The sequence below is a fragment of the Hyaena hyaena genome, unplaced genomic scaffold (assembly GCF_003009895.1).
Source record: "Hyaena hyaena isolate Hyena2069 unplaced genomic scaffold, ASM300989v1 scaffold_44, whole genome shotgun sequence".
NCBI classification, from domain to species: Eukaryota; Metazoa; Chordata; class Mammalia; order Carnivora; family Hyaenidae; genus Hyaena; species Hyaena hyaena.
In genome coordinates, this window is record NW_024080676.1 from 3,629,259 (window position 1) to 3,642,716 (window position 13,458).

At 37.1% G+C, this 13,458-nt stretch overlaps 1 protein-coding gene across 1 annotated transcript in view; it reads left to right on the top strand.

The window, feature by feature from the left end:
- The window catches only part of CC2D2B (coiled-coil and C2 domain containing 2B), a 98,068-nt gene that overhangs the window by 54,038 nt on the left and 30,572 nt on the right, over nt 1-13,458 (top strand). Inside the window, exons 19-23 of the mRNA XM_039230186.1 lie at nt 3,666-3,758; nt 4,193-4,284; nt 5,797-5,967; nt 7,170-7,266; nt 8,930-9,039. Of these exons, the coding sequence (XP_039086117.1) occupies nt 3,666-3,758; nt 4,193-4,284; nt 5,797-5,967; nt 7,170-7,266; nt 8,930-9,039 (563 nt within the window). The remainder of the gene's footprint in view (nt 1-3,665; nt 3,759-4,192; nt 4,285-5,796; nt 5,968-7,169; nt 7,267-8,929; nt 9,040-13,458) is intronic.

The window sequence follows — 13,458 nt, forward strand, 5'->3', positions numbered from 1 at the left end:
CTGTTACATTGTTTAAAACAAGGAGATTGTCCTAGATTATCTGACTGAACCTAATCTAATTATATGAGCCTTTAAAAGTGGAGAAATTTTTCCAGCTTGGAGGAAAAACTGCAGCAGCAAAAGAAATCAGATTTGTCACGACAAGGATTCAACACGTGGTTCGCTGGCTCTGAGATATAGAGGCCCCCCTACCTGTAAAGACTGGAGACAGGTCACTGGAAGCTAAGAGTGGGCCCCAGCTGACAGCAGCAAGGGAATCAGACCTCAGTCCCATAGCTACAGGGTCCTGGATTCTGCCTACAGTGTCAGTGAGCTTGGAAACATATCCTTATGGAGCTTCCTAATAAGAACCTGGCCAGCCTACACCTTGATAACAGCCTCGTGAGACCTGGGGCAGAGAACTAGAACTTCACACCTACAAAACTGTGAGAGGATAAGTTTGTGTTGTTGGAAGCCACTTAATCTGTGATAATTTGTTACAGCAGCAATAGAAAACTGATATACCAAAAAAGGACAGCCAGATATTACTGCCTCTTACATGATACAGTATAAAATACACCACATTATAATGAAGTATCCTTGCCAAATATGTGTAACCTGATTCCAATCAGGATTTTAGATGAATTTGTTTACAAGAAATATGAAGACTAGAGAAACAAATTAAATGGCACCACAAGAAAAACAATCAAGTTTGCAGTGTGTCTGGCAAGTACAACTGTTTTAATCTCTTTACAAAGGCAGAGTATTATAGATTAAAAGAGACTAAAAGGACAACCAAAGGCAACATGATCCGTAATTAGATCCAGATTTTGAGGGGTAAAAATGGCAATTGGTGAAATTTGACTATGGGATGAATATTAAATAATACTGGGAAATTGTTAATTTTATGGTCTGAGATTATGGCATCATGGTTGTTAATCCTTAGTTTTTTGAAGATGCATACTGAAGAATTTATTTAGGAATGAGGTATCATGGTTTCTATAATTTGTTATTTTTGTTTTCACCAAAATAATAAAAGAGATTAAGCAGATGTGGCAAAGTACACAATTGACCCTTTAACAACTTGGGGGTTAGGAGCATTGAACCCTGAGCAGTTCAAAGTCCATGTATAACTTTTGACTCCCCTCAAACTGAACTAATAGCTTTTTGTGGACTAGATGCCTTACCAATAACATAAAGCATTGATTAACACATATTTTGTATGTTATATTATTATATATTGTATTCTTACCATAAAGTAAGCTAGAGGGGAAAGAAAATGTTATTAGGAAAATTGTAAGGAAGAAAAAATATATTTTCACTAACATACTGCAAAAAAATCTACATCTAAGTTTACTTGCACAGTTCAAACCCATGTTGAACAGGCCCAGCTGTAATTACTTAATGAAGAAAATGGGCATATGGGGGCACCTGGGTGGCTCAGTCGGCTCAGCGGCTGACTTCGGCTCAGGTCATGATCTCACAGTCCATGGGTTCGAGGCCTGCATCGCTCAGAGCCTGGAACCTGTTTCAGATTCTGTGTGTCCCTCTCTCTCTGCCCCTCCCCACATCTCTGTCTCTGTGTCTCAAAATAAAATAAAGACATAAAATAAATTTTTTTAAAAGAAAATGAGTATATGGATTTTAACATTCTTGATAATTTTCTGTAGGTTTGAAAAATTTGAGGAAAAACTAAAGACAAAAATAGCATTCTATACATCAGTAAAAACCTACTAAAAATGTAACTGAAGGAAGATAACCCTTCAATGACAATAAAAACTCTAAGATACATAGGAATATATTTAACAAAAAAGATGTGCAAGAACTTAATGGAGAAAATTATAAAACATTTTGAATGATGAGAAAAAAAAATCTGAGTAAATGTTCACTGATAGAAGATTGTAAGATGCCTGCATTGTAGGAATGCCAGTCCTCCCCAAATTAACTTGTAAATGTAGTAATACAATCCCAAACCAGTGAAATAGAGCAGAGGGCCTCCAAACAGACTTATTATGCATGTGTGGAAACTTTATGTTTGGCAGAGATATGGTCACAAATGGTCTATCTGTTAAGTGGTTCTGGTCATAAAATAAAATCAAATTCAGACCTCAGAAAAGGAATAAATACCATGTGTAATGAAGATTACACATGAATCATGTTAACTATACTGGTATTAAAATTAAAAACTTCAGGGGCGCCTGGGTGGCTCAGTTGGTTGAGCCTCTGACTTCAGCTCAAGTCATGATCTCATGGTTCGTGGGTTCAAGCCCCATGTTGGGCTCTGTGCTGACACCCCAGATCAGGAGCCTGCTTCGGATTCTGTGTCTCCTTCTTTCTCTGACCCTCCCCTGCTCACACTCTGTCTCTCTCTCTCTCTCAAAAATAAAGAAAAATTAAAATAAATAAAATGAAATAAAAAATTTCATTAAAAAGGAAAATATGAAAAGCAAAACTTTAACTGAATATTTTAATCCTGGAGCAAGAAAGTATTTCTTAAACAAAACACCCAAAGTATAAATTAAAAAGGAAAAGCTTAATAAATTTGATATTAAAATTAAAACCCTACAGATTAGGAAAATATATTTGTAACACATATAACAAAAATTAATATCTAGATATTATAATATTTAAGTAAGTTCTATAAATTAATGCTTTAAAGAATGAAGTGATATGAAATATTAGTATATCTTTAAGTAAAAGTTGTTACCCACAGAATTAAATTCAAGATATCTTGCAGAAAATTAGAAGAACAAATAAATTACTTTCAGATAAAAGAATGTTCATTGTAATATAGCTGAAAGTTGTAAAGTATCTACCTCATTATTTTTGTGTAGTGTTTGATGTTATCCTTAATATAAAACAATTCTCATGTGCATTAGGGATGTATCCCACAAATTCAGATATAACAGATGCAGATTTATTCTAAATTATATAGATGACACAGCCTGACAAATAATCTTATGCCAACTTTTGGATGTAAAATTAAAGTTGGCTATGGGGCTCCTGGGTGGCTTAGTCGGTTAAGCGTCCGACTTTCGCTCGGGTCATGATCTCGCGGTTCGTGGGTTCGAGCCCCGCGTCGAGCTCTGTGCTGACTGCCAGCTCAGAGCCTGGAGCCTGTTTCAGAGTCTGTCACTCCCTCTCTCTCTGACCCTCCCCTGTTCACACTGTCTCTCTCACTCTCCTAGAAATAAATAAAACATTAAAAAAAAAGTTTTTAAAGTTGGCTGGCTCAGGGGTTGTGAGTTCGAGCCCCACACTAGATGTAGAGATTACTTTAAAAAATTTTTTTCAAATAAAGTTATAAATTAAAAATTAAAGTTATTGATACTATACTACTTCCTATATGTTTTGTTTTCAATGATTGCCGGGTAAATGTATGCATAGAGAACATTTCTCAATCATCTTCACATTTTTTCATAATTTCTGAATAATATTTTTTCTCAACATTGCTCTATTTTAAAAGATTAATGGACCTCATCCTAGAAGCAAACAAAAGCATCAAAATCTGTTCTTAGCTAATGCTCAGTGAGAAAATCAGAAAGAAAAGTTTTCTTCTCTCAATGCCAGTGTTGCCAGGGTCTCCTATCCATGAGCTGAAGTGAATATTTTATATTTTATTGCAATGTATCATAGCTGAACTCTGTGACATTGAAGAGGTGAAACTAACTTAATTCTCTGTTTAGGAATATGAAACTCAGATAGAGAAGGATCTCTCCATTTCAGATGTCAATTCTATTACTGCACAAAGGATTACTTCTGCCAATTTTCTGAAAAAGGTAACAATGACAAATAGTATCATCAGTATGTTTGCATTTACTTTTATGAAATCCTCCTAATTTCCCTTTCCATTCATTGCTTGCAAAAATTAAGAGTGAAAACTAGTGGCACCAGTAGCATTGTAAATACTTAATCTTTAAATAGAAGTTATTATTTCTTTAAATTGAATTTTTTGGGGCGCCTGGGTGGCTTAGTCGGTTAAGCGTCCGACGTTCATTTAGGTCATGATCTCGCAGTTCGTGGGTTCGAGCCCCGCGTCAGGCTCTGTGCTGACTGCCAGCTCAGAGCCTGGAGCCTATTTCAGAATCTGTGTCTCCCTCTCTCTCTGACCCTCCCCTGCTCACGCTGTCTCTCTCTCTCTCTCTCTCTCCTAGAAATAAATAAAAATATTAAAAAATAAATAAATAAAAATAAATTGAATTTTTTTTTGTAGATGAGAAAGTTGATAATGAAAAGAATTGTCCAAGTTAGCAAATTAAACTTATCAGATGTTGTGGCTGATTATGAAGAAATTGTATCTGCAAGGTACGTAGTAAAAATTATTTAAATATGAAATATAAAGCTTTAAGTTAATGCCTTCAAATTTCTCTACATTCTCCCTTTTAATAATAAGTTATATGCAAAGGATTCATTTACAAAGCTTAAATTGAAATATAGTGACTTAAAATATATTGGGTTATTTTATTAATTTTTTAAATGTTTATTTTTGAGAGACAGAGAGACAGAGAGACAGAGCGTGAGCAGGGGAGGGGCAGAGAGAGAGGGGGAAACAGAAGCCAAAGCAGGTTTCAGGCTCTGAGCTGTCAGCACAGAGCCCAATGTGGGGCTTGAATCCATGAACTGCAAAATCATGACCTGATCTGAAGTTTGATGCTTAACCGACTGAGCCACCCAAGCACCCCATTTTGTTATTTTTAAAAAAAATTTTTTGTTATTAAAAACTGCATTTTGGACATATCTGTATGATATGTATTTTCAATTGCACAGTATTTTAATTTTTTTAATGTTAATTTTGAGAAAGAGAGAGTGTGCTCGCGTGCAAGCGGGAGAGGAGCGGAGAGCAGAGCCAAAATCTGAAACAGGCTCAGGGCTGTCAGCACAGAGCCCAACACTGGGCTCAAAACCACCAGCCATGAGTTGTGTGCTAAAGTTGGATGCTTAACTGACTGAGCCACCCAGGTGTCCCAATAGTATTTTAGTTTTTAACCCTCTTCTTATTGACAAATTTTAGGGCAAGAAAGAAAAAGCAAAGAAACACTTTTGTCCCAAATTAGCTTTGTCCTAAGATTTTCCTGTCCTGGGATCACTACTGGAAAAGCCGCTGCTGGCAGCACCACACACTAAGCCTATAATCTTCCCATTTCAAAACAGAATCCTCAGCCATGCATGGGTGCTGCGATCCACAGGCAGCAGTTGGGGGAGCCTTTGGCTGAACTCAATCCTCCTACCATTCTCTCTCTGAAACTTAGTGGTGGGACCAGGACCATGGATGCCATGTTTCTGGGAATCCTCCCTGGGGCCATGCAGACATTCCTAGTGTTACTAATAAGGTTTTAATTGGTTTGGATGCAGAAATCTATTGTATTTTATTTTCAGTTTTTGGGGTGGAAATGGGTGTGGCCATATAACTCCATGGATTTGTGTTGGCAGCCTGTGTAACTAACTCCTCTTTCAAAGCCATGTAGAAAAGTTGAGTGTCTAACCACTTTCAAGAGAGTGATTCCTAAAAAATGAATAATATTCTGAAAAAACATCATGTTTTGTGGAATTACCTCTCCTCGTCTCTTCTTGGACCACCGACCCAAAGGGCACGGAGCAGTCACCTTTTCTCATAACATGACAGTGAGGATAGCGTCTCTCCTGTGCTCTAACAAAGCTTCTTTCCTTGGGTTTAAGACAACTTTGTCTCCCCTCCACAGCAGAGAACATATGGTTCAGAATAATGGCCCTATTTACAATAATTAAGTTTAAAATTTGATGTCTTTTAAAACAAAGCTATCTTGTGTATATGCAGATGATCACTGTTGTACTCTTTAGCCAGTTGACACATGCAGTTTGTAAGCTTGTTGAACGACAAAGAAAGTTAAAGCCTAAGAGGAAAGAAAGGAAGAAGGTGGCCCCACAGACTATCTGTGATGGAGATATTAAGATTCTTGTTAGAATACTGCAGGCTTACAATATTCCTACCAGGAACACAACAGTTAATAGGTAAGAGTACACACCAGTTTTTACAGTTAAAAAGCTCTGTCTTAAATGTAAGTTTCCATATTGTCCTATGTGTAAAACTCTGCACTTTATTAACGCTCCATATACAGAAATGGAATGGAAGTTGAAGTCTTCATTTGGATAGTCATACTGTCATTGCCATGCATTACGAGTTCTTAGAAGTTTGAGATGTGCAAAGTAATTTTAGCATGTGTATTTTGGGGTGACATATCAAATAAATGCCTTTGTCCCTATTCCCTGTTGTGGAAACTTGTGACGCTGCTCTTGCCAACTGCACTGTTCTCTACCACTGGCCCCCTCAGTATTGAGAGTAGGCTCTGTCTGGGACTTGTCATTTTTGTTGACCTTCACAAAAATCAGATCTAACCCAACTCTTCTGCAGGCATTCTGTGGATTTTCTTTATGTTTCTTGAACCAAGGATATGTGGGGCCAGAATAGATATTGCCATTTAGTGGCCAAATTAAGGCATCATGAATATTAAATGCTCATATATATTTAGTGTATCCTGAATATTGAGTGTCTTACATATTTAGTCTCATGTATGAGTCATATATAATGGATATTTAGAGCCCAGGTATCTCAGGAATATTAAGTATCCCTTCCTATCTTTAACACCTATGTGCTCTATTTGTCTTATACTTACCACATCCCATGAATTCTACACATGAAAAATATTTTGCTTACTAGGTACTGATCTATAGATTATCTATAAAACCTAATGTATAAAACCTTTTTCCCATGTTTTATAAACTGCATCCTTATTTATCTAATAGAATTGATATTCTCAAAACAAATGCACATTTCAAAGGCTAACTTTTATGAATTAAGGACAACATAAAATCACACCATTTTCTGTAATCATCAAATTGTAAAAGATATAACATTGTAACACCTAAAATAGGAAGGATATGATCTCTAAGTATCACTTACCTTATTTTTATCCTTTGCTAAGGACCTGACTAGACTCAATCCATAGTTCCACACTTAGGAGCTAGTCTTCTAGAATAGTGATTATCAAATGTTTAGCTCTAACCACCTATGATAAGAAGATACAAAGAAAATTGTAACATCCAGGGTAACTGAATTCTTATCTCCATGAACATAGGCAAAACCCTATTGATTTTCACCAACACTAATGTTAAAATTACTTAAAGTGTTTACCTCTAAATTGTTTTTCCTGAAGAGACTTGGATCTGCCTACTTATCTGATATCATCCGTATCTCGCCTCAGACATAAGGAAACAGTCAAATCAGTATCTTCAGATGAGATCTTAAATGAGGTAAGTATTTAATAACGCTTCTATAAAGTGCAATTTTGATTGAGTTTGCCCTGAATTGCAACGGGCTCCAAACTGGCCTCTCTATCTCTAGCATCTTGAACTTCTAGTTGACTTTCTATAACACAATGAAGGTGCTTTTTATAAAATGTAATCCTAACCAATTCATTCTATGCTCCCCTGCTCTCAGAGTCTTAGAATAAGGTATAAGCTCCTTTAGAATACCTACAAAAATCTATGAAGATCTGGCCCTTACCTACCAATCAATATTATTGGCCACATGAAACTTACTATTTAACATTTCAGGGCTCAAGCATGTTTTCTCTGGGAAGCTCCCTTTGTCCTTATCTCAGAAAATTAATCATTGGCCCTCCTGAGTAACTATTATACCTTGAATATATTTCTTTTATTTTTCACATTTTATTGCAATTTTATTTGTTTGCCTGTTTAACTTCCCCTGATAGACTGCACAATCCTTTTTTTTTTTTTGTATTTAGACATTGTCGTTTCTTTTCTTTTTTTCTTTTTTAATAGTTTATTGTCAAGTTGGTTTCTATATAACACCCAGTACTCATCCCCACAAGTGCCCTCCTCCAGACCCATCACCCCCCTTTCCCTCTCCCCTACCTCCATCAGTCCTCAGTTTGTTCTCAGCATTCAAGAGTCTCTCATGGTTTGCCTTCCTCCCTCTCTCCCACTATTTTTCCCCCTTCTTCTCCCCCACAGTCCTCCAGTAGGTTCCTCCCAATCCTCCTATACGTGCAAACATATGGTATCTGTCCTTCTCTACCTGACTTATTTTGCTCAGCATAAAACCCTCAAGTTCCATCCATGTTGCTACACATGACCAGATTTCATTCTTTCTCATTTCCATGTAATATTCCATGGTATAGATAAACCACGTCTTCTTGATCCATTCGTCAGTTGATGGACACTTGGGCTCTTTCCATGTTTTGGCTATTGTTGAGAGTGCTGCTATGAACATTGGGGTACATGTGCCCTTATGCATCAGCACTCCTGTATCCCTTGGGTAAATTCCTAGCAGTGCTATTGCTGGGTCATAGGGGAGTTCTATTGTTAGTTTCCTGAGGAACCTCCACACTGTTTTCCAGAGGGGCTGTACCAGTTTACATTTCCACCAACAGTGTAGGAGGGTGCCTGTTTCTCCACACCCTCGTCAGCATCTAGAGTACTCTGATTTGCTCATTTTACCACTCTGACTGGCATGAGGTGGTATCTCAGTGTGGGTTTGATTTGTATTTCCCTGATGAGGAGGGATGCTGAGCATCGTTTCATGTGTCTGTTGGCCATCTGGATGTCCTCTTTGGAGAAGTGTCTGTTCATCTCTTCTGCGCATTTCTGCACTGGATTGTTTGTTTTTCGGGTGTGGAGTTTGGTGAGTTCCTTATAGATTTTTGGATACTATAGGCTGTACAATCCTTAAAGGTAAGTTCCATTTATCTTTTGATCCTAGAAAAGTACCTGATATTGAATAGGACCAATAAATATTTATTAAATGAGTGAACCACTAATGGTTGTTTGAAAACCTGGAAAAAGCAAGCCATCCAGTTGTCAGTCAGTAACCAAGTAATTTCCTAGCCTTCTCCCTTTTACTAACTTTATAAAATATTTCAAAAATCTAGTCAGTATTTATTATGTGTTTCAGGGTACTATACACCCTTTTGTGGAAGTTTCCTTTCAACACACTGTATACCGAACCAGTACTGCAAGTGGATCTCATCCATGCTGGAACGAAGAAATTAAAGTAGATTTTATGTAGGTTAGAATCTACTTTCCTCAGCTTCTAAAAAAGAGCAATAACAAAACTGTTTTCTTATGCCATTTATCGAAAATAATGATTGAGATAGGATTTATTTTTTAAGCTTTTAAATTATGAAATACTTCTTAGATAGGTATAAATATATATAATGTATATACAAATGTAAGTTCTGAGGAAAACTGATAGTATGTATACCCGTGTATCTGCCATCCAGCTTAAATAAAATATGACCATTACCTTTGAAGACCAGTACCTATTGTATCCCCTTTCCTTCCCCCTAGAGGTAACCACCACTAATTTGTATTAACATTTCCTGCCTTTATGATTTTATAGCATAATTATTTATCCCAAACTATTTATTATTTACTTGTGGATGTTTATATAAATTGAATCATCTTTTGCAATCTTGTTTATTTACTCTCAGTTATTTTGAGAGATTCATCTCATAGCTTTTCTCCCTCCCTCCCTACCTCATATTTTCTTTCCTTCTTTGCTACTTTCCTCCCCTCTTCCTCCTTTCTTTTCTTCTTTCTTTTATTTTCACTTCTATGTAGTATCCTACTGGACTAAAATGCCATAATTTTTTATACTTTTTCCTGTTGATATACATTTTTCCTGTTTTAGGCTTTTTCTTTTGCAAGTAATGTTGCTCTGAACATTCTTGTACTTGTCTTCTGGAGCACACATGCAAGAGTTTCTTTTTAAGACAGTAGTGCTCAAACGTTTTTGTGCATTAGAATCACCTGTATGGGTTCTTAAACCATTGCTAGGCCCACCTTCACAGTTTCTAATTCAGTAGGTCTGGGGTAGGTCTTGATAATTCCATTTCCAACAAGTTCCCAGGTGTGACTGTTGCTACTTAGTCAGGAGATACTTTGAGAACCTCTGCTCTAAGATATATGTCCAGGAGTAGAATTGCTAGGTTATAGTTGAATTCAGCTTCCACTTTGTTACCAATAATACCAAACTGTTTTCTAGTGACTGTGCCAATACATACTCCCAACAGCAATATATAAAAGTTCTATTGTGTCATATCTTCAATAATATTTTGTATTTTTAAAATTGTTTTCCAATATGATAGATCTAAATTGATATTATCATGTGGTTTCATTTACATTCCCTGATTTCTAATGAGATTGAGTGTTTCCCCATTTAAAAAAATCAATAGACTTTATTTTTTAGAGCAGTTTCAGGCTCACCGTAAAATTGAGTAGAAAGTGCAGAGAGTTCTCATATACCCCCTTCCCACAATATGTACACATACAGCTTCCCTCAGCATCAGTGAGGTATGTTTGTTACAATCCATGAACCAATGTTCACACATCATTATCAACCATTACTTGAGAGTTCACTCTCATGTTGTACATTTTATGGGTTTTGGCAAATGTATGACATGAACCCACCACTATACTATCATACAGCATAGTTTTACTTCCCTAAAAATATTCTCTGCTTCATCTGTTCATCCCTTCTTCCTTCCCTTGGGACCTCTAGCAACCACTGACATTTTTACTGCCTCCACAGTTTTTCCCCTTTTCCAGAATGTCGTTGCATTAACCTATGGATAGGCCTCATCCAATCAGTTGATGGCTAAACGGAAAAAAGACTTTCCTCCCCCTAGGGGACTCAAACTGCAACTCTTCCCTGGGCCTCCAGCCTGCTGGTCTACCCTGCAAATTTTGGACTTCCTACCCTACAGTCACGTTAGCCAGTACTACAGAGGATAATTTGCTTTACTCAATGTCTACTCATTTTTTTATATGTGGAAATAACACTTAACATGAGTTCTACAGCCTTTAAAGTGTGCAGTATATTACTGTTAGCTATAAGTACAATAGTGCACAGCAGACCTTTAGAACTTATTCATCTTGCTTAACTGAAACTTAATGCCTGTTGATTAGTGACTCCCCATTTCCCCTCTCCCAGTTCCTGGCAACCAACATTCCACTCTTTGATTTTTTGAAGTTGACTATTTTAGATGTCTCATGTAAGAGGAACTATGCAGTACTTGTCTTTCCGTGATCGGTTTATTGGTTTTTTTACTTAGCATAAGGTCCTCAAGTTTCATCCATGTTGTTGCATATTGCAGAATTTCCTTATTTTATAAGGGGGAATAGTATTTCTTTCATTGCTGTGTGTACCTCACTAGATTTATCCATTCATCTGTCAACAGACATTTAGGATGTTTCCATATCTTGACTATTGTGAATAGTGCTGCAATAAACATCAGAGTGCTAACATCTCTTTGCGATCCTGGTTCAGTTCTTTTGGATAGATGCCCAGAAATGGGATTGCTAGATCAGATGGTAAATCTGTTTTTAATTTTTTTTGAGGAACTTCCATCCTGTTTTCCATAGCAGCTGCATTATTTTGCATTCCTACTGACAGTGCGCAAGGATTCCAGCTTTCCACCTCTACTAATACTTGTCATCTTTCTTTTTTTTGTTAAAAACAAAAACAAAGCCAAAAAATTCAGCCAGGTGTGAGGTGGTATCTCATTGTTTTGATTTGCATTTCCCTGATTATTGGTGAGCATTTTAATATTAGCAATTATTGAGCATTTAAAAATTTTTTTCTAAATGTTTATTTTTGAGACAGAGAGAGACAGCTTGAGTGGGGGAGGGGCAGAGAGAAAGGGAATCACAGAATCCGAAGCAGGCTCCAAGCTGACAGCACAGAGCCGGATGCGGAGCTCGAACCCCCAGACCGCAAGATCATGACCTGAACTAAAGTCGGCCACCCAATCGACTGAGCCACCCTGGCGCCCCGAGCATTTTTTTAAAGATTTTTTTTTAAGTAATCTCTACACCCAGTTGGGGCTTGAATTTACAACCCCAAGATCAAGAGTGCATGCTCTACTGACTGAGCCAGCCAGGTGCCCTGAGAATTTTTTCATATACTTGTTGGTCATTGTAGAGCTTCTTTGGAAAATGTCTAGTCAAGTTTCAGCATATTTTAATGTTTTTCTTTGTTTTTTGTCGTTGTTGTTGTCTTGATTTCTGAGAGTGAGAGACAGCGTGAGCAGAGGAGGGTCAGAGAGAGAGAGGGAGACACAGAATGTGAAGCAGGCCCAAGGCTCTGAGCTAGCTGTCAGCACAGAGCCCATTGAGGGGCTCGAACCCATGAACCATGATATCATGACCTGAGCCGAAGTAGACGCTCAACTGACTGAGCCACCCAGGCGCCCCTTCAGCATATTTTAAAATTAGATTATTATTTATTTTACTATTGAGTTGTATGAGTCCCTCATATATTTTGGAGATTAACTTTATAATACATATAGTTTACCAGTATTTTCTCTCATCCCATAGGTTGCCTTTTCACTCTGTTTATTATTTCCTTTGCTGTGCTGAAGATTCATATTTTTATGTAGTTCCACTTGCTTTTTTTGTTTGTTCTTATTGCCCATGCTTTGGTGTCATATCGATTAAATGAAATCATTGCCACAATGTGTGCCTTGAAGCTTTTCCCTTGTGTTTTCTTCTAGGAGCTTTATGGTTTTAGGTCTTACACTTTTAAGTCTTTAATCCAGATTGAATTGATTGTTGTGTATGGTGTAAAACAAGGGTCCAATCTGATTATTTGTGCATGTTGATAGTTTTACTGACACCATTTGTTGAAGAGACTATTCTTTCCACATTGTGTACTTTTGATATCCTTATCAAAGATCAGTTGACCTGATATAGATGCAGGAATTTATATCTGGGCTCTCTGTTCTGTACCATTGGTCTGTATGTCTGTCTCTATACCAGTACCATAATATTTTGATTACTGTATAGTGTATAATGTATTTTGAAATCAGGAAGTTGGATCCCTTCAGGTTTGTTTGTCTTTCTCAAGATTTATGTTCGATGCTAAATCTATGTAAATAGGCTTTTGTTATTGGAAATAAGGTAAACTGATCAAGACAAATTTGAAACACATCTTAAAATTGTTCTAAACTCAATAAGCAATTTTCAGTTGTCACTTCCTATGTATCTTCAGCTCTCACTGGAGTGAAAGGAATATACAGACCTACTAACTACATCCATTATCAAAGTCCTTTCTCTCATCCTGGTGCCCTTTCCTGCTTCTCCTACCAATCTTGTTCAGCTGCCTCAAGTTCTGCAGATCATGTGGTTCCTGACTATTTGCATGGTTCTTTGATGGTGTCACTGTATTAAATAAATGGATTTAGGAGAACATAAAATAGTAAGATAAATAAACTTACAAGTGAACTAAAGAGAAGGAGGGTGTTGAGTATTTGCAGTTATAGCAGGGAGATAAGCCAGGAACACATTTAAAGTTCAACCAAGTAGATCAGAGGGTTCAGCTAAGGCACGACCATTCAGCTACCACTTTTTGTTCCCTGAGATACAAAGCTCTATTCCCTTCTCCATAGGACATTTTAATGAATAAAGGCCACATGCAAATAG